Consider the following 27,592-nt stretch of genomic DNA (forward strand, 5'->3'; position numbering starts at 1 on the left):
GTGAGACTTGTTGGTGGCTTCAACTAGGGTAGTTTACACTGAAGATTGTTTAAAGTGATTGGATTCCAAATGTTATATTCAGAATACAGTTTTACACACTATGACTCAGGACTTTTAGACTAAAAATAAAAATAGTTTTTATATATTTCTGATATTTCTCTTGTGACTGTTGAGCCTGTTATTATTACTCAGTGATTAAGCCATTTTGTCTTTTCTCAGCTGAATAGTTCTATAAATAGTTTAGGTAATTCAAGCTATCTCAGAAAGCACTGGGACTCATTTTGAGTATTTTTTTCCGCCTCCCCCTTCCTCCACTGCCCCCAGGAGAGTAATAATAATACTGTACCAGCAGTCATCACCTTTAAGAGACCTGTAAACAGTTCAGTGTTTGGAGATGTCAGGGTGCATCTGACCAAGCTGAAATTCCCCCGCTTATCACTGCAGATACCAATATTCTTGTCTCCTCTCTGACACCTGAGGATTGTCTCACTTTCTTCCCCTTTCCTTTCCCTGTTCTTGGAGTTTTAGGAAACCACTATGCATCTGTGGCCAAACATTAGAAAGAAGATAGACACTCGAGTCTCATTGCTCAAATATGGTCATTTTCCATAAATTCCTTGGATTTTTGAAAAGAAGATATATTCCCCAATTGTTGGGTACACCATTGTATGTATGTCACTAGGGCAAGCTGATTCATTGTGTTAATGAACCCTTTCCTGATATTTTTCTGTGCTTGATCTCTTAAGAATTAGGGTAAAATTCCCCCGGTATGATGGTGGAATTGTCAGTTTCTCCTTCTTTTTCTGTTGATGTTTGCTTTAAATATTTTGAAACTATTAAGTGCATTCAAGTAAATTGAATCTTTTATCACTGTTTATTAGTAACCTTCATTATGTTGAGTCATATTTTTTTCTTTAAAGTCGGTTTTGTCTGATAGTAATAGAATTTTGTCTTGGTTAGTATTCACTGGTATACCTTATATTTAGGTTTATCTCTGGAAAACATCATATAGCTAGATTACGTTTTTTAATACAACTTAACACTATTGTCTTTTAACTGGAACTTTTCCCCCATTTTTATTGTGATTAGAGCTATACTTGGATTGATTTCATCATCATAAGTGGTACTTTCTATTCTTATATATTTTTCCTTTGCCTGTATTTGGCTGGATCCCCTCCCTATCCTTTGTCTCTCTCCTCAGGTTGGAGGTTATATTGTCTCTATCCGTTCTTTTACTGGCTATGCTAGGCATTTTAACATCCATCCTTTAAGTTTGGCATAAGAAGTATTATCCTTCTCCAAAACAGTATACCTCTTTACTTGTATGTCACTTTTACCCAGTGACTTAATTTAACTCCCTAATTAGATAGTAATTATTATTGTATACAATCAGTAACTATTTAGAGGTATTTACCATTTCTTTTTATATCTCTGACCTTCAATATGAGATCATTTTCTTTTTTCCTAAAGCACATTTTTTTCTTTTGTTTTGAAATTTTAAAAATTGCTCACCCAAATTGAGTTTAAAAATTTATAGTACAGGTTTCTTGTTTCACATGTTTTTTATTTTTATTTTTTAAAAGATTTTATTTATTTATTAGAGTGAAAGAGAGAGCATGAGTAGGGGGGAGAGGCAAAGGGAGAGGGAGAAACAGATTCCCTGCTGTGTGGGTAGCCCGATGTGGGGTTCAGTCCCAGGACCCTGAGATCATGACCTGAGGTAAAGTCAGATGCTCAACTGACTGAACCACCCAGGCTCCCCTCCAAATGTTTTTAAATTTAATTCTTCCCTGTCTATGCTCTGTAAATAGCTCTTTAGTGAAAAAGAAAGTATCAAATGCAATCTGTATTTTCTATTTAAATATATATAATATATAAAAAATTATATAAAAGCGTAATATCCTTCTCATAAAGTCAAAGATAAACTTTAGGCTTAGCTTCTACCTGTTAAATTCATGGATTCATTATTATGGCTTTCTGATTGAGGCATTTCCCTACTGGGTTTTTAAATGTTGCACATTTAAAAATCTAGTGCTAAGGCTTTAGCTCTAAAAATAAGAGATAAGATTCTTGCCACTTCTGAAAGCACTGGTATATCTGCTTTGTGATAACAACCTTTTATTACTTTAGCTTACTTTCTGAGATACCCTCACCACATAGAATCTTCTAATCCATCAATCTCTACCCCTTTCTTTGTTCATCAACCCCCTTCAGTATTTGTTTTCCTCTGAATATAGCTTTAATCCCATGGCTCAGCATTATAATCATTCTTTTATTAGTACTTTCAGTTCCCCTGGTAAAATCTCTACCCTTGATAAGCCTAATTAATTACCTAATTGCTCTATGCCTGAATATTGCTGAAGAAAAGCAGGTAGCCTATCATGTTGGCATCACTGTGAATTCATGAGCACCGACACCAGGCGGACACAACACTGTCTGCCATCTTACATTTCTCTGGGTGGGCTACTCTTCCTGCTCTGCAGTGGCTCTTTCATACTTTTTCTGTTCTGTTCTTCATGCCCTGCTTCATACTTAGTGGAAACAAATAGAAGTCACTAGGTAAGAATGGTCTCAATTTCCCATCACCAGATTTACAGAGGTGAATCCTTTTTCATTCTGGCCTTCTGTTTTCTTATACAGAAGAAATATTAACTCCCTTCAAAGATATGTTCTCTTCCTGGTAGAAATACTCAACTGTGTCAGTATCTCCCATCTGAAAAATTCAGAAATGAAACAAAACAAAACAAAAATTCTCCCTTGACACCACATCCTTTGAAACAGCACTTTATCTTCTTATTTGCCTTTAAATAAGATTAGGCTTCTAAAAGGAGTTGTTTGTACATACTGACTCTTCTTCATTTTTTGTCCCCCCAGTCTTTAATCCACATCATTCTGGCCTTTGCTTCCCATTGTCAACTCAAAACTTACCTTGCTAAAGTAGAAAATAACTTTAATGTTTATGATTATGTATACTTCTCAGTTCTTGTTTGCAGTATTCAGCAAAGTAAATGGCTTCCTTCTTGAAGGACTCTTCTCATGGTTTAGATGTTACCGTACGACCTGTGTTTTCCTCTCCTGCTCTCTGGCTGTGCCTTCTCAGTTTCCTTTGTCAGCACTTTCTCTATGGCCTGACATCTTAATGTTCCTCAAGGTCCTCTTCCCTATTCTCAATTTATACTCTTGCCCCAGGCTCTACTGATAAACTCAAATTTATATGTCTCGCGCATTTCTCTCATCTGAGTTCTAAATTCATATATCCAAAGCCCTATTGATCTCCATTGTATATCTGACAGGCATTTCAAAGTTAATATTTCAAAATACAATTCTCTCCCCACACTCCGGCCTGTTCCTCAGTTGGAATTTCCATCTGTGCCGTAGCAAATCAACCCATTTGCTAAATCCATAAATTTGGGAGTTACTGGCAATTCCTTTCTTTCCTTCTTCCCTCCTTTCCATCAGCAAGTCTTATTAATTATACTTCCCAAATGTTTTAAAAATCTGTCTATTTCTCTCTGTCTCTGCTCCTATGGTTCACTCTTACACTCCTGTAATAGCCTCCTAACTGATCTCAGGCCTCTACTTCTCAGAGCAGCTGGAGTCATTTTCATAAAATGGAAATCAGATCATCTCACTCCCCTGCTTGAGATCTTTTGTGCAGTATCCATTGCTTTGCAAACAAAATCCATACGCAATAGTGTGACCTTAAAGGTCTTGCACAATTGGGCTTTGCCTACCTTTTTAGCCTCCTTTACTTTCATGTTCACCGAATTTTAGGTATGCTCGGCCTTTTTAAAATTTCTTGAACAGTCAAGTTTAGGGCCTCTGTCCATAGTGTCATTTTGGTCTTGCCTGATATCATATCCCCATTGCTGCCTTTTGTGACCTCCTGATCTAAAATATTTCTGTGAATTTCTTTGATGTCTCTCTTCTCCACTACACGTTAAACTTCAGTAGGACAAGTAACCCTTGTGAACCATGGTGTCGTTAGTCTCTTATATATTGCCTAATTTAAAATAAATATTGGACGGAAGGATGGAGGGAGAGATGGATGTGTAAAAATATGATCTGTGACAAGAGATACATAGATGAAAACTGATAGACAAATGTAGACTCTCTTCTTTTCCCCCTTGTTAAAGCAGATGGTAATAAATATACATTTCTTTTAATTCTTTCAGCAAGATCTCTGCACCTTCTTGATATCAAGAGCCTGCAAAAACTCAACACTGGCTAACTATTTATACTGGTATGTGAAATAGCTTTCTTTTTGTTTTCTGATTACTGGTTAGGACTATTTTTCCCCATACTATAAACGTAAAGGCAATTTAAAATAGGGGATGAGAAGTCCTCAAAAGCCTAAATGTAGTATTTACATCTGCCTAGCTGTATTTCTTTACAACTGTGTGCATGGAAATACTTGTTAGCACTACTGTTTCTCTTCCCTTCACTGACTTTCCGGGATCTAAGATAAAACTGGGGAAGGTAATAGGTTTTGCAGTTGATATCTATTTGCCTCTTATGCTATTTAAGTAGTGTTAGTATGATTCCTCACAATCCTTCAGGAGTGTGTATTTTCACATCATTTACCACAGCATTGGAATCACGCAAAAAGAGGAAGCTGGAATTTGAAGGTACTTCTCTCATGGATGAGGAAACTGAGGCAGAGGCAAACTTGGTGGCACCTCAGTTAGAATTAGATCGTTTATTTAGCACTTTGCTATTTACAGAATCCTTTTAATGACCATTTCTCCCTTGTCCCCATGAAGATAAATGGGGCAAATAGAAGTATCTCTGTTTTACATGAGACAGGTTTCCTGAGTGAGGTGAAGGGAAGAGCAGCTAAGGCCATAGAAAGGCTGACTGACTTCCTGAGACACAAGGAGTATGAAGCCTGGCTCTCTGTCTGTATCCGTCACAGAATATTTAGGTGTAAAGGACAAGTAGCCTTGGACAAGCCACAATGAACAATATTTTGGTTCAATAAAAGAAAGCACTAGGATTAAACACTAGACAAGAGAGCCTTCTCCAGTTTTGTAGAGCAAACAAAGGGCTGAGCCAGCTGGGCAAACCCTACCTGAAGCCTCTGTACGTTCAGAAACATTTTTAAACTTATTGACATACTTGATAGTATTTAACTGTGGAAATTGTTTCTGATCTAAAATAGTGCCTGATTTATTGGGTTTACTTAAGCAATAGAAATGAATTGCTATCCATTCCAAAAGCTCATTATTTTTGAAGTACAATGAGGCATTTTGCTTTCCATGAAGAAATTAAAGTACTGTCTTGTTTTAGACTGAGTTTGGAAAACTGTCCTGTAGGTCAAATCAATCGTTAATTTCATTCTCCCACTCTCCAAACTTAACAGTTTTCTGAACACTGCCCTTGTAGCCAAGAAATATGCAACTAAACCAGAGAGGTTCTTTAACAAACACAGCTGTCTGTTAATGTACATATGCAGTAAATAATTGTTTAGTTTCAACCTTTATGGTTCCCTTTACAGTGAAGAAAAACTGCTATCAACAATCTTAACTAAATCTGTCATTTTTTCCCCCTACTGCTTTGGAACCTGTAATTTTTTCTTCCTGTTGGTCCTAGTAATAGAAAGAAAAATACCTCTTTATTTTTATTTTAGCAGTTTAATATAATATTCATAAAACTACATTTCTCTCACCGTAAATGTTAGTATGTCCTTGAAAAATACCCACAGAATGTTTTGGCTAGTTGTTAATCACTCTTTTTACTTTGAAAAGTTTACTTGGCAGTTCTCATAATACCAAATAGCTACTATTTCGTTTTAATGTAATCTCTTGCTTCTTAATGTTCTCCATATTCCAATCTGAATTCTTAAGTGTATATCTATTCACTGGTGTTATGGAAAATTTCTTCATGAACATCTAAGTAAATATTTAAAAGGAAATAAAAAAAATACAGCACTCAGCATGTTGCTGAGTTTCGGGGTAAGCTTCTTAGGTATTTTAAAATTAAGATCTTATATGTTTTTTAAATCATTTACTGAGAATTCCTTTATAGGTATTTTTATTTTCTTGCAGTATTCATGAAAAGTTTTCTCTGGCTCAGAATTTATAGTCTAGAGTAATCACTGTTGTGAGAGCTATGTGTGCATATACTGATTATCTGGTGTTTTGAAATTATGTATTCTTCGGATTTGACTATAGACCAGATTTCATTGTAAAATCTGAAACTAGTTGTGATAGAACCCTTGATTTCTTATTTCAAGTAGGAAGAGTTTTCAAACCATTCTAAAAGCAGCTAAACAGTAGGACACCTATTAGATGAGCAATTTCCAGCAAGGCAACAGTTTTCCATTCAGAAAGAGTGCTTTGTTTTCCTCCATAGATAATAAACAAAGTGCAGCTCCAACTCCCAGTCTTATAAGCATTCCATCAAACTTAGATTTGATTTGTGTTTTCCTGCTATATCTCTGATTCATTGAAGCAATAGCATGTGCTATGTCTGCTCCTTTTCTGAGGAGTAATTGTTTTTCCTGTATTTACAGTCTGCATATTACATTTTCAGAAATACTCATGGGGAGAAAAAAGCTGTTGATGTGGGCTTCTGATGTTGGTAGACACTGCTTTTGTGATTGTTGGGTGAAAATATGGAAAATAATTTCAGTAGTTGGCTTAAAATGATCATTCACTTCCTTTGAACATGGACAGAGTAGTATAAAAATATTAAATGTAACAATTTAAAGTCCTCTCACTCTAAGCGTACTCTTATTTTAACAAATGTATTAAAATAAAAATTTTAATTGATTGTGCTATTTCCTTCCAAATCTTTTGAATTTCTTTTTTTATTTGTTCCCTTTCCAGTGATTTAAATGGGATTCCTGCTATGGCTGAATCCTTAGGGGCCTATAGGAGTGCAGACAATCCTTTTAAAATGAGTAGTGTCAACCTTTTAAGCCACAGAGGGGAGTTATAGTCTCCAGTCTGTAAAGTGTTGGGCGTCAGGATCTGTAAATCGTTCCAGTTTTTTATTTTATAGCTATTTCAGTATGTTGAAATTGAAAGTAAACTTTGGATGCTTTGACATGTTTTTCTATAACTTTTAAGACCTTTCAAGGTAATAAAGGTTACTTACCCCACAAAACAAAATTGCTGGGAAGCAGGTAGCCCACTGATGTCATCTTACAATGGGTACCTGGACAGTTTTGTCTGCATTTCTACTTGAAGATGATAGGTTTCAAGGGAATACCTTAGAGTGCTTTGTAGAATCTACTTAGTGCTGTGAACTGAGAATTCAGAAATGATTCAAATCTAGTCTTGATCTAAATTTGGCCTTCATATTTGGAGATGATGTTGTCATTTGCATTTTAGATGGACTTTTTGCAGCAGAACTTCGGTTTGGAAGATTTTTTTGACCTTTATCATGAGCATCAGTGTAGACCCTCAGTCACAGGAAATAGCTGTGACCATTGTGTTTACTTGGTGGTCAGGGAGATCTGAACAAAAGCAGGGGAGCCTACATGTTCTGGTCATCTGTATTACTCATTTAGAAATGAATTTCTAGGTAAACACACAGAAAAAGACAATATACTAAGGTAATGGAGATAGTCAAGGACTTTAAAGGATGGAAAGGTCTGAAGAGGATTTGAAAAGGACTGTATATTGACAGTTTTATAGTTTAGAATCACTGTCTATTTAACATTCCTGGGTGGTATCCTGAAATGACCAAACATTCTGGAATACTGCCAATAGGAAATAAGAGTTTCTCTTAACTTACTTATCTAGAATAGAGTTGTCCCGTGAAGCTTTCTGCAGTGATGGAAATTATCCATAATGTTGCACATATGGCTACTGAGCACCTGAAATGTAGAATGTGTGAGTGAAAAACTGAATTTTTAATTTTTATTTAATTTAATTAATTTTATTTTAAAATTAGTCATATGTATCCTGTGGCTCTAGAAGGCTGGCTTGCTTGCTTGCTTTCTTCCCTTTTTTTTTTTTTTTTTTTTTAAGAGAGGGAGAGGAAGAGAGAGAATCTTAAGCAGGCTTCATGCCCAGTGTAGAGCCCAATGCAGGACTTGATCTCACAACCCTGAGTTCATGACCTGAGCCGAAATCAAGAGGTGGATGCTTAACCAGTTGAGCCACCCAGGCGCCACTCTAGAAGGCTTTCTTGATTGAAGATTCAAGAGGGCCTTCTTGAAATTTTGGCTTCGAACTCCTGTTGGGAACATGATACGGTGGAAATAGTGTCATGGTTTAGTTCTTCATTTCACTTTACAGAGAATTCTAGGTTATATAATTCTAGGACTTTAAACAGCTGCTAGTATCAAGGTAAACCATTGTACTAGAAGGCAGGAGAAGAAGGCTTTTACTTTTATGAGCCCTTAAAATATTTCTGTGTATAAGACTATTATGGGTATGTCAGGGGCTACTGAAAAGTTTTAAGATGTGGTCTGTGGCATCAGTTTCTCTGTAACCTATGAAGGGAACTAAGAGTTAAACACATGAAACAGTTTGGTAACATCAGCACAAGTTGTCTGAGAGGCTAGGCCTATTCTCGGAAGTCAGAGAAGGAGGGACTTGTCAGGGTCTATGAAGACTCCCTGGAAGAGAGAAAATGTGTCCTGGTCTTGAAGGGTGAGTAGAATATGGAAAGATGGAGATGGGAAGGTATTTCTGGACATTACTGCAACCTGAGCAGAAGTACCAAGTGGATGCACATACTAGGAGTAGTTAGGGGACTGACCTGACTGCAGTGTGCATGCGTAAATTGAGGATAGTGGAAGTTTGAACCTGATGCTGGGCCCACAAAATCTGTGTTAAACTGGTAGATAAGAGAGAACCATTGGTGTTTTTGTTAATAGAGGTGGGACATTATGAAGATAGTTTAAAGGAAAAAGAATTTAGGATGATTATATTGAACAACAGTGGGTTTCTTTTTAGAGCTGGAGAGGCCAGAGGAGAGGTATCTGCTGGCTAGCTAGTAGTACAGAACCATGGTAAGAGGCATTTTATAGGACAAAAAAATCAACAGAGTCTGGTGACGGATTGAGTACCAGTGTTTGAAGAAGGGGAATGAGAGCTCACGTGGACTGCGAAGTAAACACAAAGTGCCAGTGATGATTTTAGGTAGAGCATATGTTCTCTGGTCTGGCTACCGTCTCACCTCTCTTTTTTTGTATTCAGGTGATTCAAACATTGGTTTCCTGACTGATTTTTGAGAAAACTTGAGTTTGCAAACCCCACTACAACAGAATTCACAGCCCAAATGACTGGAATATTGGTAGATTCAATAGAGATAGAAAATAACTCATTTAATTGATAAGTTCAGTTTTACACATGTTCCCTTAAAAATGACAGTGTCTTGGGAAGGGGGCCTGCTGCTTGAAAATTAGGGTGGATGAATGTAAAAGGACATGTAAAGAAATGCAAAATCAGACTTTTGGTCTGATAAAAAGGATATATGTATTCATATTTGAGAATTAGCATTGAGATAATGGCTAGATCTATGAGATTTGAGTCATTTATTCATTCATAATACTGGTGAGTATTATGAGCCAGGCCTGGAAGTGCTGAGGGTATAGTGTAAACAAGACAGGTAAGCTTTCTGCTCTCATGACCTTCACCTTCTCCTGGCAGACTGCACTTTTTCCTGGAAATAATATAAAAGAAAATAAGTGGCTGTGACTTGAGATTTGAAAAACACTATCAGATTAGGGAGTTGGAAAGTTTCATGTGATTTTTAAAGATAAAAGAGTGTGAGGGTAAGCTTAGCAGGACAGAAAGGGTTCTGACCCAGGAGCCCAATATCCTGGGCTCTGATTTCAAGTCTACAATCAACTACTGATTGTACTGTGGGCAAGACACAACCCCTCTTTAAGTTTCACTATTGATGAAACAAGCAAGTTGGTCTAGATAGATCTGTGTTTTTCAAACTACATGTCATGATCCACTGAAATCAATTTACAGGCTCACAATCTAGTATTTGTTATTTAAAAAAAAATGAAATAGAACAGAGTAGCAAATATTAACATATAATAGACTATTGTTTTGTGAGGCTTTTTTACTTTGGGGCATCTGTGTGCACACATGTGGCTGTATGTCCTGAGTTGTGATATAAAATGTGTTTGTTAGTATGGCTTGTTCCTATCAGAACAGTTAGAGAACATTGGCCTCTAGAATCTAAATCAAATCATTGGCTATAAGACTTGGTAATTGTATAAGCAGTTCAGGTTTAAGAATATACTTAAAATCTCTTTAACCCTCTAAAACCACAATTATATGATACATAAATGGAAGATTATATATGGATTTTTGAGAAATTGGGAGATTGGATGGGAAAAATAAATTTAAAATTGTACTCATTTTGCAGAGGTATATTAATGAGAAGTAGCTTCAGAGAAGTTTTCAGAGTAAGAGAGTCTTAGAAGAGGATTACATAGATTTTGAAAGTATTGTTTGTGAGTTACTGGGTAGATATATGAGCTTAGATGATTGTTGAAGATGGTAATGCTATATGTACCTCATAAAGTATTAGGAGAAAATGCTTCTTTTGATGCCAAACTTTTTAGACTATCTAGGATATTATAAAATTAAGGCATTATTATTATTTACTTTTTATAAATGATTGTGTATGTGCCCTAATTTTCCACTTTTAAAAGAGTGTTGAAAAATGTGTTTTATTACTTCCATTTATTTAGTTTTGCAAATGTGAACTAACCTGGTTGAGTGGAAAAGTAGAAATATTTACAAAATGAATCTGACTCTCATTTCACCTCTTATGAGTGACTTAACATATTTTTAAGGTATGTGATAGTGGAATGTGAAGATCAAGACACTCAGCAAAGAGACCCAAAGACCCATGAGATGTACTTGAATGTAATGAGACGATTCAGCCAAGCATTGTTGAAGGTAACCATTTCATGTGGGGGTTGGCAAAAACACCGGGCATGGGCCAAATCTGGCCTGTTGCCTGTTTTGGTATGTCCCATGAGCTAAGAGTGGTTTTTATGTTTTTAAATGGTTAAAAAAAAGTAAAAAGAAGAATATCTTGTGACATGGGAAAATTATGTGAAAGTCAAATTTCAATGTTCCTATGTAAAATTTTATTGGAACATGGTCATGTTCATTTGTTTTCATATGTTTATGGCCACGTATGCACTGCAATAGTAGTTGAATAGTTGAAATGGAAACCGTATGGCCAACAAGACCTAAAGTATTTATTCATTGGCCCTTTATAGGAAGTTTGTTGACCTCTGATTTAATGAAATAAACCTATATATGGAACGAATTCCAAAGCTTTACTTTTTTTATTTCCCTCTCTTCTATTTTGTTTATCAAGACTAGGTACATTTTCAGAAATCTGACAGTGCTCATATTGCAGGTACTTACTACATGACTTGTATTTTTGCTTCTTAAACAGTATTTATTTATTTATTTTAAAGATTTTATTTATTTATTTGACAGAGAGAGACATGGTAAGAGAGGGAACACAAGCAGGGGGAGTGAGAGAGGGAGAAGCAGGCTTCCCGTGGAGCAGGGAGCCTGATGCGGGGCTCGATCCCAGGACCCTGGGATCATGACCTGAGTGGAAGGCAGACGCTTAACGACTGAACACCTAGGCGCCCCTTTAAGCAGTTTTTAGAATCTATGTAAAACTATTTTCTCCTCTTAGGTGTTGTAATTCTTAAAGTGCTGTGGCATGGTTCAGCCAGCAGAGGGTGCACGGGCAGTGAGAACCCTCACAGCACTGATCTGTGATTTGCTACAGAAATAGTTGACTTCATAGCATCTTTTTTCTGCAGCTGCAGATGAACATGTTTCATGTTCTTACAGATTTAAGTCCCGTCTTACTGAGATCTTGGAGGCTAAACTTTTCTACAGTTCTCAGAGTTCAGAGCTTCTCTTCATTCACCTATTGGCAGATGAAGTAGTTGGTCTTGTCTTCTAACCTCAGTTCTGTCACTTACAGCTTTTGTCATCCTGTGAAGAAATTTCACTTTCTCTGAGCTTAAATTTCCTCACCTTTAAAATGAGAATTATAACAGTTGCCTAGCCACCCTTATCAGTGTAATTGGGAAGATTAAATGAGAAAATGTATTTTATAATATTTTATAAACTGGGAATTCACTACATAAGACTTTATGGCATTTAATTTTTATGACTTATATTTTACTAAGCAAGCATGCATTATGTTGCTATTTGAGTGCTTTTATTTTTCAGTAGATTTTTAGTTCCTTGAAGATATTGTTTCTGCCATATGCCTATGCATTTCTGAAGACATCATAGGCTTCCAGTTATTTATTGAGTCATGAGTGAATGCATTTTGGTGAACGGGTTCTCTCTAATCACATGGTTGTATGTGAAAAAAAAAAGTGCTGTTTTTGATAGATTAGTATTCACTGAAGACTCAGTTAATTTTCAACTGTGGAAGAGTTGGCAGTGTTTAAATAAGCTAGAAGCTTTCTCATTATCTCTGAATCAAGATAATTAATCTTTTTCAATTTCACTTTGTATTGAAGTTTGTATCTATTAGAAGAATAAATAAAGATCACCCATGCTATTAAAGAAACCCTGATCATTATGCTACACAGAACTAATTTTCCTTTCCTTTGAATCCCTTCAGGGTGATAAGTCTGTCAGAGTTATGCGTTCTTTGCTGGCTGCACAGCAGACGTTTGTAGATCGGCTGGTGCATCTAATGAAGGCAGTGCAGCGTGAAAGTGGAAATCGTAAGAAAAAGGTAAACCTATGCGCTTTGCTTTTTGTTTATGACTAATGATGTTGCAGTATCATAAAATACTGAGTTTTGATACTGTCTAGGTTGATATATTTTATGAAATTCGTATGTAATTTATAGCAATAGGAAGATTTATAAGCACTGATTATGTACAGGATCCTGTTTTATGAATTTATATATATACATATATATTGATTTAATTCTCACGACAACTCTATGTTAGATGCTATTATTATCTCAATTATAAGAAAAAGTGGGGGTAGAGAGGTTAAATATTTTTTTTAAAAATTCTTTACTTAAATTCAATTTAGTTAACATATGTTGTATTATTAGTTTCAGGGATAGAATTTAGTGATTCATCAGTTGCATATAACACCCAGTGCTCATTACATCAAGTGCCCTCCTTAATGCCCATCACCCAGTTACCCTATCCCCTGACCCACCTCCCCTTCAGCAACCCTCAGTTTGTTTCCTGGAGTTCAGCGTCTCCTATGGTTTGCCTCCCTCTCTATTTCTATCTCATTTTTCCTTCCCTTCCCTGTGTGCATCTGTTTTGTTTCTTAAATTTCACATATGAGTGAAATCATATGGTATTTGTCTTTCTCTGACTTATTTTGCTTAGCCTAATATCTCCTAGTTCCATCCATGCTGTTGCAAATGGCAAGATTTCATTCTTTTCGATGGCTGAGTAATATTCCATGTATATATATACCACATCTTCTTTATCCGTTCATCTGTTGATGGACACCTGGGCTCTTTCCATAGTTTGGCTCTTGTGGACATTGCTGCTATAAACTTTGGGATGCACGTGCCCCTTTGAATCACTATATTTGTATCCTTTGGATAAATACCTAGTAGTGCAATTGCTGGGTCGTAGGGTAGCTCTATTTTCAACTTTGTGAGGAATCTCCATACTGTTTTCCAGAGTGGCTGCACCAGCTTGCATTCCCACCAACAGTGTAGGAGGGTTTGAGGGGTTAAGTAATTTGTCCAGCATCCTTAGCTAGTAAGTATTACAGTTGGGGTTTATTCCCCGGCATTCTCAGTCCATATTTTTAATCTACAATACTTTATTGGGTCTCATTTTAGAATTTTAGCATCCTTGCATATAATGTGTTTGATGTGTAAAGGACCTCTACAGATTGTGGAGACTGGAATTACTCTGAGAAAATGAAAGTCCAATATGATTTGCCCAGGGTGGCAGAATTAGTTGTTAGTAATAGCACTGGCTTTGCATCTGTTCTAATGGCTAGTACATGGATCTTTCTCTCAAGTAAGGCTTCTGTGTGATGACAATAGATGACTATCTGTTCTTCATATGTCATTCTTCCCTCATCATTAGCCCAAATGATATGAAGGATTCACTTGATATCTTCTCTTCACCTAATCCCACCATAGGCAGATCTTTCTTGGTGACCTTTGTAAAAGAACACAACACATTTTACTGTTGTTCTCCAGACTTGTGAGAGGAAGGTGGAGAGGAAAAAAGGTGAAAAATGGAGTCAGGAGTTCAGAAGCAGGGGATCAGGTCTAAGGAGAAATGCTAGTAGATATATGTGCAAGGAATAATGTTCACAAGGTTAAGAAGGAGAAAATGGGCTGAAGAGAAACACATTTTTATTGAGATGACTTTTTTTTGTCATTGCTGTGAAAAAAATCACAAACCATGGTTTAAATAACTAAATCCCTACTGCTGTTCCTTTCTGGAGCCCCTCTCCACAGAGGTGCCTGTGTGAGGAAGCAGTGTAATCCTATATACCCACCTGCAGGAATACGGTCCCTGCGACTGTCAGTGTGGGCATATGTTTAAACCAGTTTGTGATTGTGTAACATGCTCTTCTATTTGTCACGCTCTTCTATTTGTCTTCTATTTTAGCTGTTTTGGAGGACAATTGTATACCCATTTGGGGTATCACTTAAAGCTTCCCAAAATCAATTTTCTTTTTGCCACATAGCCTATATTTTTAAATCAGACAATCCTAAATATAGTCTCAATATTGGCTAAAAATGTTTTTAGACTTTTTTTTATGGTGTGTTAAAAGACAAACAATTTTGTTAATGTAGATTTACTAGAAACAAGCCCTGGCACCATGGAGAAATGCCAAGATGGCTCTCTACTATCATTATTTGTGTTATTATTAGTAACAATGAATTCACTACTGCTAATAATTTAAAATCATATATAGCACTTTTCCATCCCCCCATTTCCATAATGAGTTTGGGAGAAATATATCGTGGTGAATGTAGCAGTGTTAGATATGTAGGAACGTTATCTGCGAGTTATTAGTAAAATGGGTAAGACAAATGATAAAGTTTTTGCAATAGTGTTTTCCTGTGTTGACCTCTAGTTTAGGAAGAATTCTGTTGAAAGAGGTCTCTGAGTCTGGATATTTGAGTTCAATAAAAAGGCATTTCCATCAATACTTTTTAAAAATTTAATTAGGCTGCCTGGGTGGCTCAGTAAGTTAAGCGTCTGCCTTTGGCTCAGGTTATGATTGATCTTAGGGTCTTGGAATTGAGTCTGCTTGTCCTTTTCCCTCTGCCTCCCCCCCCATGCGTGCTCTCTCTCAAATAAATAAATAAATAAATAAATAAATAAATAAATAAAATGTTTTAAAAATTTTTAATTAAAGCTTTCATTTTGGGAATGTTGTTAAATGTTGCCTTTTCAGTTTTTGATTCTTTAGGTGATAATATTCATTTATTTGTTCTGTAAAAACGTATTGCATGCCTACTGCATTCCAAATACTTTTTTAGGTTCTGGGGATACAGCAGTGAATATAAAAATTGTATCCTTATGGAGCTTTGGAGGAGAAAGTAAATAGAATAAGTGAGTGAAATATAGAGTAGATACTGTTGTATGCCATGGAGAAAAATAAAGCAGGAAAAGGAAACAGGAAGTGCTGGGTTTGAGTAGTAAGGCAGTGTTTCACCTCTCGATAGCATGGCCAGGAAGGCCTCACTAGGAAGTTGGCATTTGAACAAAGACCTGAAGCAGGTGAGGGAGTAAGCCATGGGCATATCTAAAGAATCGACTGTTCCAGCCAGAGGAACATCAAGGACAGAAGCCTGATGTGAGAGCATGTGTGTGTGTGTGACATATTTGTGAAACAGGAGGAAGCCCAGTGCCTTTGGAGCAGAGGACGGAGGACAGAGAAGAAAGAAACGGAGTATATCCTCGTAAGCCCTTACAAGGACTTTGCCTTAAACATGGAATTAGCAGAGAAGCTGTTGGGGGTTTTGAACAGGAGAGTGACATGGCCTGACTTTGGTTTTAGCAGCAGTACTCTGGTTGTTTTTGATAAGTGACTGCAAGAGGCAAAGGGGAAGAAGAGCTTCAGGAGGCTACTGCAGTAATCAAGCTGAGAAGTGATGGCAGGAGCCCAGGGCTTATAGCAGTGGACGTGGTGAGAAGTGGCTGGATTTCTCACCCGCCTTTGATCTGTTTTCTGGTTATTTTATTGTTTATTAGCACATCAATTAGAAATTGGTTATGAATGGATAACTTGAAATTCAGGTTAATAGACATTACTTCATACTTGTATATCTGATCATACATTTGGTTAGGGAGTAGATTTAGTAATTTTTATAATGGTTATGTAGAAGTTCGTACCAGTTTTCAGTTGACCTTAACTTGCACTTTCTACAGTTCAGAGGGCGAACTGGAATATTACTGGAGGGGAAGAATCTGACTTTCTGTCTTAGTGGTCCTGGAAACATTATTTTTCTGAACTTCCACCTTACGGATTGCTGGGTTCTCTCCTGCGACGCCGCATCCTCTTAGTAGCGTTACAGTGCAGGTGCTTCATGCTGCTAGGATTGGCAGGTCAGGTTTTCCCCTTTAAAGAACAAGGACACCTGTTAAAAGAATGCAAGACTCTCTGGAAGCTTTCAAGAAGATTGTTCTTTTGAAATTGAATGGAAGGACTTGATCTAAACAGTACAGATGCTGCTACATGACAAAGGTGTTTCGCAGTGACTTGAATTTTTCAGTTTACGAATTCTTGGCTCAATGGCAGTACGCATGTGAGCTGAAGAAAATTGATAATATCTTAGGAAAAGTTTGATCAGACCAAGCCAGTGAACAGTAAAAGGTAGGGTTCAAGTTCCTCAAAGGGAATTGTTTACTTTTAAACCCAAAACATGCCCTGGAGCAGAATACTGAAATTCTTGCTTAATATTTGGTCATACAAAATTAAGCTTCAAATGAAATTAGTTTCTCTTTGTGGCTTCACACATCCTTTGAAAACAGAAATGGAATCGGGGCGCCTGGGTGGCTCAGTTGGTTGAGCGGCTGCCTTTGGCTCAGGTCATGATCCTGGAGTCCCGGGATCGAGTCCCACATCGGGCTCCCTGCTCAGTGGGGAGTCTGCTTCTCCCTCTGACCCTCTTCCCTCTCGTGCTCTCTATCTCTCATTCTCTCTCTCTCAAATAAATAAATAAAATCTTTAAAAAAAAAAGAAAAGAAAACAGAAATGGAGTCTTTAAATCCAGCATGAGTGTATTCCTTACTCTCAGCTGCAGCAAGAGAGATGTTTTCCCTAACCTTGTGTAAGTCCAGCTCTTCACAGTCAAGGGATCGCTCCTCTTAAACTGTGCCGCTGCTCTTGTCAGGTAGAGTCCAAGTGTGGAGTGCTTGTCTCTTATGGGTGCATCGTCTATTTCGTGTTACTTTTATGGTGCTTTGGAGACATTTTAAAGTTAATAAGATTAGTCTTTATGTCTTTACCATATGTTTTATAAACTACTTTTCCATTTTAATGCAATCAGTTCTTTCTGATTTGTTCTCTTAGAACGAGAGACTACAGGCATTGCTTGGAGACAATGAAAAGATGAACTTGTCAGATGTGGAACTTATTCCATTGCCTTTAGAACCCCAGGTGAAAATTAGAGGAATAATCCCAGAAACAGCTACACTATTTAAGGTAATTGTGATGGATCTCTAATGTATATGATCGGAACCTGATTCTGTAAAACAAAAACAGAGACACTCCCTTCAAAAATGATTACAGTGCAGATAATATCTATAATTTTGTTTGATTTAGTAAATGCTAGATAAAAAATTACCTTTTGTTTATCATTGTATCTTGATTTACCGGTAGGTATTTTTATATGAATGTGTCAAATATTTTTTTTATCTCTGGGTTGCTTTTAATCTTTAATTCTTTGAACTTTTTATTAATTAGAGCCACACCTACTTTTTTCCATGTAAGCTTTTTTAAAAAATCCTTAAAATTTTGTAACACTTATATTACCCATTCAGTTCATAAGTTCATGTGGTTATAGTCTCAGTTAACCTTTTTAACATTTCTTGCTCTGTTATTTGTTTCTGTGACTTAAATTTTTTTCTTGTGTTTTCAAGTAGTAATTCTCTTTAGTTCTTGATAGCATGCCAGGCTTCTTTTGGCTGGCCACGACTTGGTTAGTTAGAGCTGATGGTAGCCACTTTCTCCAGTTGGGCCGAAGGACTGGGCATCATTACCTGTGAAGCATCATTACCTGTTGGGCATCATAAAGAAAGGTCTCTGTGAGACATGGTGTTTTACGTTTTGTGATTCGAGGGGTGGAAGGGCATAAGTTGCTCTGCAAAACTACTTTGTATCCAGAAAAGAAAGGGCTCATAGGACAACTACTTATGAATATAAAAAGGGGTGTGATTATAGTAAGTAGTTTGGATTTTTTTTCAAGGGTGTGTTTAAAGGTAGCTTATGGCAGCCCAGCTCACACAATTGAAACATAAGTTTTTTAAAGTAGTACTGAACCTTTTTGCATGTTATGGACTCTGATAGTTTCTATTAAGAATTATTCTGTTGCATTACATTTTAAATGTAACTTGCAACTTGTTTAATTGGTTTTAAAACTCATTAACAGATTATAACGTGCAATTTGAAAAATACTGGAATAGGAGATAAAATGCAACTATTTCTTAGCTTGTGTTTACAACCCACTGGAAGCTGAGATGTTAAAAGCTACACACAGACATGTAACAACTGGTGTACATGTGTACAACTGGTATTCCTTTGGGCTGGAACTCTCAAACAAGACCAGCTTCTAATATTCTCATTCCCTGAGGACTAATCGAGAGCAGTAAATGAAAAAGGTAGTTTTACCATTTTTTTGAAACGGGATGGGAAAAAATATTTAAGACAGGGCAGGAGTTGTAAGAGTGGGGTATAGGAGTGTATATCTGCCACTATTGTTAGATGGATTCTGGACCTATTTTCTCCTTTAGTGTGCAATATTTTAATTATGTCTTAAATGCACAAAGTGGATGGTCAATAAAATATTATGAGACATATTTTTGATCCTGATATCCAGTGTGTTTGTTTTTCTTACAACACTTAAAGTATGTGAGCATTCTTAAAAATTTGGGGTTGGAGTTTAGGATTAATGGTTCTAGGGCCTTTACTACATAACTCTGTCATAGTAATTCTTAATCATTTTGGGGTCACAAATGCTGTTGAGGTAATTTACAAAATATGTTTTTGCTTGGGGTGATGAAAGGATACTCCAAATTTAAGATAATTGAAAATTCAGAGTTTTAATCCAAAAGAGGTTATAAGTTCTAAACATATATTCACTGAAGCATTTTTGATGCCTTTTACCCCATCAGTTTACAGGAAAGTTTTCAAGCATACAGCAAAAATTAAAGAATTATACAGTGAACAACTAGATACCTACTGTTTGACTCTTCTTAACATTTTACTGTATTTGCTCTGTTGTATGTCTTAGCAACTGTGCAGAGGAAAAGTTATCTTTATTTTACAAGTGAGGAGACAGGTTAAAGAACATATGTGAGATCACCCAGCTAGTACCTGGTGGAGCCTAGATTCCTGCCACTGACTCTGGAGCTCTTGTTCTTTATGACATGTAATCTTCTGATTATTAGCTAGCTTGTTGTTTTCTCCAAGGTATCTAATTACATCTTGCTGCCAGCCCATCTTGTTTCTTTAGGTTCTGATAATTCCTTGTTTACCTTACAGGTCAGCGTTTCCTCCTGTGTGTAGTAAATCTTCGTGCATTAATTTACATCCAGATTTGAAAACAATATTTTTATTTCCAGAGTGCTCTTATGCCTGCACAGTTATTCTTTAAGACAGAAGATGGAGGCAAATACCCAGTTATATTTAAGCATGGGGATGATTTACGGCAAGATCAGCTTATTCTTCAAATCATTTCACTCATGGACAAGGTGACTTAACCTTATGTTGACAGGGAACATTTTTTAATTTTGGAAATCTACAGTTTAGTGTGTATGCTGTGTATAGACACAGAAGTATTTTTAACATTCAGGTACAAAGGAAGCTCAGCAGTCTCTACTTGACCTTGAACAAGTGTAGTTGTTTTTGTACATTGCAGAGTGACTCTTGTGATGAGTATAAAATGAAATTGCATGCATTTCTTTGTATTAAAACTTTTTTCTCAGTTCTCTCGATGTCAGGTTTAGTAATTCCCTTCCTCTTAGTCAGCTAGATCTTTTTGTTCTTTAAATTGTATCCCTGCCCCGGCTTTAAAAGGAACATATTTGCCCTTATTTCCCTTTTTCTGAGTTCTAAAATACTTCGTGACTAGAGAGAACGGCATAAATGAGTTGGAGGAACCCTACTGTTCATTGAAAACTATTGACAGTGATTTAGAATAAGATAAAAAAAAAATTGGCATACCATCAATAAGTGCTTAATAAATTTATTTTGATGATCAAAGTAAAATTAAGTGATTAATTTAGTTAAACCTTTAATTTAGATTTATCGCCTAAATCTCTTACATTAAGCTATTATAATACTTGCCTACAAAACTTTTTCAGAACAGTCTTTATTTTTGATTAACATATTTTATCTTTTGATCAAAAGCTGCTGCGGAAAGAAAATCTGGATTTGAAGTTGACACCCTACAAGGTATTAGCCACCAGTACAAAACATGGTAAGTTTATGTTACACCGTGGTTGTTTATTTCAGTGTCCAGTGAGTCTACTTTTCCTCTTTTAATTGAAAGTTAAGAACATTAGAGATTGAACTCATTTGTAGCACTGAAGACTGATTGTGCCTCTCTCCTTTTCTCTCTGGCTTCCTCTTGAAAACATTAAACAGTGTATCTGTAAGGAAAAATTAACACCTTTATACTGTATTTATTTGCATTCAAAACTGGTTACAATTCACAGTAGTTTCTTACACAGTAATTTGTGCCCTGAATCATCATTTGACAGTTACTGTGACGCAGAGTGGCTTTGTATTGTGCTCTGCTGAAAAAAGCCACTCAGCAAATGATGTTGCCTTATTAACTGATTTTTTTAAAGATTTTATTTATTTATTTGACAGAGAGATAGAGAGAGCACAAGTAGGCAGAGAGGGAGGCAGAGGGAGAGGGAGAAGCAGGCTCCCCGCTGAGCAGGGGAGATGTGGGGCTCTATCCCAGGACCCTGAGATCATGACTTGAGTCTAAGGCAGCCGCTTAACCTACTGAGCCACCCAGGTGCCCCTAACTAATTTTTTAAAATATAGATTTATGGCATCTAAGTCTTTCTAAGATGGAAGAACCTCTGGAAATTTGATAGATGATTCCCTAGGAATGCTTGCCTAAAACCTATTGTAAATTCCCTAGTCTTGTTACTCTCGGAGCTTCTCACCTGTAGATAACTGGGAACAACAAAAGTATCTGTTTTAGGTTTCCTGTTTTTCCCCCGGCCACCCTCAAAACCTTTTGGTGGTGTAATTCCTCTTCTCATTTCTCAGAATGATCTTGTTAAAAGTGCACTTGTGCTCTTTGACATCCTGCATAAATTGATTTAGTCACTTCTGTTTGCTCCTCGGACAAAGACAGAAGCCTTAGCTTGGTGTACAAGTTCTGGCATGCTGTGTCATACTCCTGGGCCCGTTTCTCAAGCCTCTCTTTTGCCAGTCTCCTGCTTGCTTCCCAGGAATTAGCCACGCGGGCCACCTTCCATTTTCTCAAGCGCACCATGCTTTTTTTAGCCTTACGGCCTTCATGTATGCGTTGGTCATTATCTTTAGCATCCATTCCTCCACAGCTTTACCTATTAACTTTCATTATCCTTCAAAACACGACTCAAATGTCCGATGCCCTCTGATCTCTGTGGTGATGTAGGTCTCCCTATACTTTTCTCTTTCATAGTACCCTTTTCTTCGTAGTATTTATCCCAGTAAGACTTGCAGGCTTGTACAGTCTTTAAAGACAGGGTCAAAGCTCTATTTTTTACATGGAAAAGTTCTTACTACATGCGAGAAAGACAATAAATATATTTTAAGTGAATGAATGTAAACTGTTCCCTGTTTGTGATCCAGCAATGAATGAGACATTTCTTACTCTAAAGGAGTATACAGTAGTTTCCTTCATTCAACTTTGATATTTTCATAGATTTGTTGTTTTATACTACTGTTGTGGTCTCTAGACTTAGTAGACTTACCTTTTCTCCTTCTTGTTCTCCCGTATAATGATGTCCTCTTCCCCTTCTTTTTGGTAGTTTAAGGGATTTATACTTTCTTCTCCTATCATTTCCAGGAAATGTCAGAAGATGGAGTATTAGACAAAAAAAGCCAGTGAACATAATACAGTTTTAGGCTTAGGTGATTGATAATACATAATTTCAGATTTCTTAAAGTGATTTGAAGTTTGGAACATTTTTAATTGGTATATGTTATAAAAATACAGAAAGAAGAAATTTTTGTGCCCAATTTAGAAAGCTTAGCTATTACTTTCTCTCCCTTGTATACAGTAATAGAAACTGGCCTAGAGAAGCATACAGATAAATCAGCTTAATTGAAAGAAAAATTTCTTACAGTTCCTGTGAATTAAATGCCAGGCTAAATATATTGTTTACAGACCTATTTAAGTTGTTCAGGTATGTAGTATATGCATTTGAAAATGAAGGTAAATCTTAGTAGAACCATTATTTTTATTGCTTAACCAATAGTTGTACTTAATGCAATGCATATATTTCTGTGTAGGCTTCATGCAGTTTATCCAGTCAGTTCCTGTTGCTGAAGTTCTTGATACAGAGGGAAGCATTCAGGTACAGAACCAATTTTAAATGAGTTATACAATTCATGAATATATTACTGTTCTAAAAATTTCAATCTTTATAAAAAGTAGATGCAGTTAAAAATGCATGTCTCCTTTTATCACCCTTCTTCCCTCACGTTATTTTCCTTTCCTTGGAAGTAAACAGTGCTAACAGGTGGGAATTCCTTCATGTTAGTACATACAGATGCTCAGTTCCTTAAAGAGTGCCTGGCATATAATAGGGAAGCAGGAATTAATTAAATTAAAAAATTGTTAGTTTATGGTTATATTATATTCCAGATTATGGGAATTCTAGAATTTGTTTAACCATAAATGAACACTTGATTATTTCCAATTTTTGTTGTTATTCAGAGCAGTGCTACATATTCTTCCTCATACATGGTTTGAACATCTGTTTTTAAGACCCGTCTTGCTCTCCAATCTCGTCGCTGTCCTTTAATATAAGAAAAGGCAAACTGTTTCTAGGACCATGCCATGTGTGTCTTTGAAATTTTTTACACTTTAAATACACGGATTAGTTCTTATCACATCTTAATAGTTTATTTTGGTTGTTTTTTAAATATGATTTTTCTTTTTTCCTGTGTAAAAAAAAAAGTATGTAATTTACACAGAAAACCTGATATACCTGAGATGAGAGCTAATACAGAGAAGGATTTGACAGAGGATATTTGCTACAGTGTGTTTTTGTCTTTCCCAGTTTAACATGTCACAGTAAATCAGTATGGAGTTTAGATTTGCAGCAAAGTATTACTCTGATTTCTTGGCGAAGCAAGTGGTTATTTTGTTCTTTGGTTTAGGGAACAGTCACATGCAGTGGTTAAAAGCTCAGGCTTACTGGAATCCTTAGGGTTTTCTGTATATAGTATCATGTCATCTGCAAATAGTGAAAGTTTTGCTTCCTCCTTACCAATTCAGATGCCTTTTATTTCCTTTTGTTGTGTAACTGCCGTGGCTAGGACTTCCAATATTTTGTTGAATGAGGGTGGTGAGAGTGGACATCCTTGTCTTACTCCTGACCTTAGGGAAAAGGCTCTCAGTTTTTCCCCACTGAGTATGTGAGCTGTGGGTTTTTTGCATATGGTCTTTATTATGTTGAGGTATGTTCCTCCTAAACCTATATTGTTGAGGGTTTTTATCATGAATGAATGTTGTACTTGATCAATGCTTTTTGGGCATCTATTGAAATGATCATATGATTCTCATCCTTTCTTTTATTGATGTGACATATCACGTTGATTGATTTGCAAATATTGAGCCACCCTTGCATCCCAGGAATAAATCACACTTGATCGTGGTGCATGATTTTTCTAAAGTATTCTTGGATTCAGTTTGCTAATATTTTTTGAGGATTTTTGCATCTATGTTCATGAGAGATATTGGCCTCCTAGAACTGATAAATGAATTCAGTAAAGTTACAGGATACAAAATCAATATACAAAAATCTGTTGCATTCCTATACACTAATAATGAAACAGCAGATTAGGAAAACAATCCCACTTACAAGTGACATAAACAATAAATATAAAATATAAAATAAAATACCTAGGAATAAAAGAGATAAAAGACCTGTACTCTGGAAGCTATAAAGCACTGATGAAAGAAATTGAAGATGACACAAAGAAATGGCAAGACACTCCATGCTCATGAATTGAAAGAACAAATATTGTTAAAATGTCTATACTACCCGAAGCAATATACACATTTAATGCAATCCCTATCAAAATACCAACAGCATTTTTCACAGAACAAGAACAAAGAATTCTAAGATTTGTATGGCACCATAGCAGACCTCAAATAGCCAAAGCAATCTTGAAGAAGAAAAACAGAACTAGAGGTATCATAATTCCAGATCTTTAAATATATTACAAAGTTGTAGTAATCAAAACAGTATGGTAGTAGGACAAAAATAGACACATAGATCAACGGAACAGAATAGAAAGCCCAGAAATAAACCCACAATTACACGGTCAATTAATCTTTGGCAAAAGAGGCAAGAATATGCACCGGGAAAAAGTCTCTTCAACAAATGGTGTTGGGAAAACTGGACAGCTACATGCAAAAGAATGAAAAATGGACCACTTTCTTACACCACACACAAAAATAAACTTAAAATGGATTAAGGACCTAAATGGGACCTAAAAACATAAAAATCCTACAAGAGAGCACAGGCAGTAATTTCTCTGACATGAGCTAAAAGGATGCTGCAAAAGGATAGATCCTTTTAGATCTGTCTCCTGAGGCAAAGGAAACAAAAGCAAAAATAAACTGTTGGGACTTATATCAAAATAAGAAGCTTCTTTGGAAACAGTCAATAAAACTAAAAGACAACATGCTGGGGTCGCCTGGGTGGCTCAGATGGTTAAGCGTCTGCCTTCGGCTCGGGTCACAATCCCAGGACCCTGGGATCGAGCCCCATGTCCGGCTCCTGGCTCAGCAGGGAGCCTGCTTCTCCCTCTGCCTCTCCCCCTGCTCGTGCTCTCTCTCTTTCTCTCTCTCTATCTCTGTGTCTCAAATGAATAAATAAAATCTTTAAAAAAAAAAAAGACAACATGCTGAATGGGAGAAGATGTTTGCAAATGACATACATATCTGATAAAGGGTTAATAATCCAAATTATATAAAGAACTTATACAACTCAATACCCCAAAACGAGACAATCCAATTAAAACATGAGCAGAAGACATGAACAGACATTTCCCCAAAGAAGACATCCAGATGGCCAACAGACACATGAAAAGATGATCAACATTAGTCATCATCAGGGAAATACAAACCAAAACCACAATGAGATACCACTTCACACCTGTCAGAATGGCTAAAATCAAAGACTGAAGTAACAACAAGTCTTGGCGAGGAATTGGAGAAAATGGAACCCTGGTACACTGTTGGTGAGAATGAGAAGTGATACAGCTACTGTGGCAAACAGTGTGGAAGTTCCCCCCAAAATTTATAAGTAGAACTATCCTGTGATCCAGTAATCCCACTACTGGGTATTTAACTGAAGAATATGAAAACACTAAATCGAAGAGAAGGGATATATGCACCCCTTTGTTTATTGTAGCATTATTTACAATAGCTAAATTATGGAAGCAGCCCAAGTGTCTATCAATAAATGAATGGATAAAAAAGAGGTGGGTTACACACACACACACACACACACACACCATACATATGGAATATCATTCCACTGTAAAAAAGAATGACATCTTGCCATTTGCAACAACATAGATGGATCTAGAAAAGTGTAATGATAGGTAAAATAAGCCAGTCAGAGAAAGACAAATACCATGTGATTTCATATGTAGAATTTGAGACAAATTCTCAATCATTCTCTGATAAAGGATTAATATCCAAAATATATAAAGAACTTATACAACTCACTTGTCTCGTTCATATGTAGAATTTGAGACAAAACAAATGAACAAAGGAAAAACAGAGACAAATAAAAAAACCCTCTTAACTATAGAGAATAAACAGATGGTTACCAGAGGGGAGGAGGGGTGGGAGGGAAATGGAAGAAAAAAAAAAAAAGAACTTGTGCTCAAAACATCTAACTGCCTGCGGTTGAAGTTTGGCCATGCAGCTTTTCGACAATAAACCTTGAGTGGCTTCTTAGCCCTTTGTGCAAAGAAGAGTTAACATAGCCGACTTGAGGTTCTTATCTTTAGAAAGGCCCACTTGCTAGGGTAACTTTTGACTGATATCTGGGAACTTGGCCTTCAGTGTGTCGTTCTCTGTTCCCTAACTGATAAGGGTAGTTCGGTGTGCCTAGACTGTGATACGTGATTTAAAGCAAACAACTTGCTTTCCTTCTAGAATGTTGGCAGTTGCTAGACAGAGGGTGCCTACATGACCAGCTCCCAATAAAAACCTTGAGTATGTCTCCAATAGGCTTGCCTGGACAGAAACACTGCACCCATATTACTGCCTTTTTTTTTTTTTTAATTGTTGAAGAAAAGTAATAAATATGCTCAGTTTATTCCCTCACAGAAGAGAGCCAGGGGGCTTACATATGGGTTTCTCCAGACTTTGCCTGTGTATTTTTCCTATGCTGAACCTCCTGTGTATACTTTTGCTTTAATAAATGTCACTTGTGGTACAACCGTATGTTGAGTCTGTGACTCCATGTAACAGATCAAACTTGTAGGAGGCCTTGACCCGCTAACATACCCTTCAGGTCTCAGTTTCTGCATCTGTAAAATTTGGGTACCTACCTCTAGGATTGTTCTGAAGATGATGTGAAGTGTAGGTAGATCTTTAACATAGTTTCTAACTGAAGTAATTGTTTAAGAAAGTTGTCAATTATGTTTCTCTGTGAAATTACTATTTAGTAAAATAAGGACAGTGGCAGTTTGTATATTGATTCTCGGTTTTCATATCTGATCTCTGTAAATAGTTTTGCTAAGTCATAGGTTATTCTCATGTTCAACTTCAGTAGATAATTAAAAGCTATTTTCCAAAATAGTTGTTTTTGGAAAAGCTGTTCTGTTTCTCATTGCTATACGTCTTTGCCTAATCTTGGTATTGTTAGACTTTTATTTTTTTAAATTAAAAAAAATTTTTTTTATATTGTCAGACTTTTAAATTTTGGTATTTTATTGTGGTTTTAGTTGCATTTCCCTAATTAGCCACAAGATTGAGCATTTAAAAATATATGTATAAGCCATTTATTTCTTCTGTGACATGCTTATTTACATCTTTTGTTCATTTTCCTGTTGGGTTGTTTGTGTTTTTATTGATTTATAGGAATTCTTTATATATTCAAGGCATAGTCCTTTGTCAGAGGACTTTCAGAAAAGCTGAAACATAGGATAAACTTTTTTTTAACAGCATGTTACTTGTGTTT

The 27,592-nt window shown here is 36.4% G+C and overlaps 1 protein-coding gene across 2 annotated transcripts in view; it reads left to right on the top strand.

Annotated features, from left to right (window-relative positions):
- Positions 1–27,592, top strand: part of PIK3C3 (phosphatidylinositol 3-kinase catalytic subunit type 3) — a 136,707-nt gene that overhangs the window by 62,057 nt on the left and 47,058 nt on the right. For both annotated transcript variants that reach the window (XM_027576730.1, XM_027576731.1), the window contains 7 exons: positions 4,176–4,243; positions 10,775–10,880; positions 12,595–12,711; positions 17,502–17,633; positions 19,772–19,900; positions 20,559–20,628; positions 22,671–22,735. In XM_027576730.1, the coding sequence (XP_027432531.1) occupies positions 4,176–4,243; positions 10,775–10,880; positions 12,595–12,711; positions 17,502–17,633; positions 19,772–19,900; positions 20,559–20,628; positions 22,671–22,735 (687 nt within the window). The remainder of the gene's footprint in view (positions 1–4,175; positions 4,244–10,774; positions 10,881–12,594; positions 12,712–17,501; positions 17,634–19,771; positions 19,901–20,558; positions 20,629–22,670; positions 22,736–27,592) is intronic.

The sequence above is a fragment of the Zalophus californianus genome, chromosome 14 (assembly GCF_009762305.2).
Source record: "Zalophus californianus isolate mZalCal1 chromosome 14, mZalCal1.pri.v2, whole genome shotgun sequence".
NCBI classification, from domain to species: Eukaryota; Metazoa; Chordata; class Mammalia; order Carnivora; family Otariidae; genus Zalophus; species Zalophus californianus.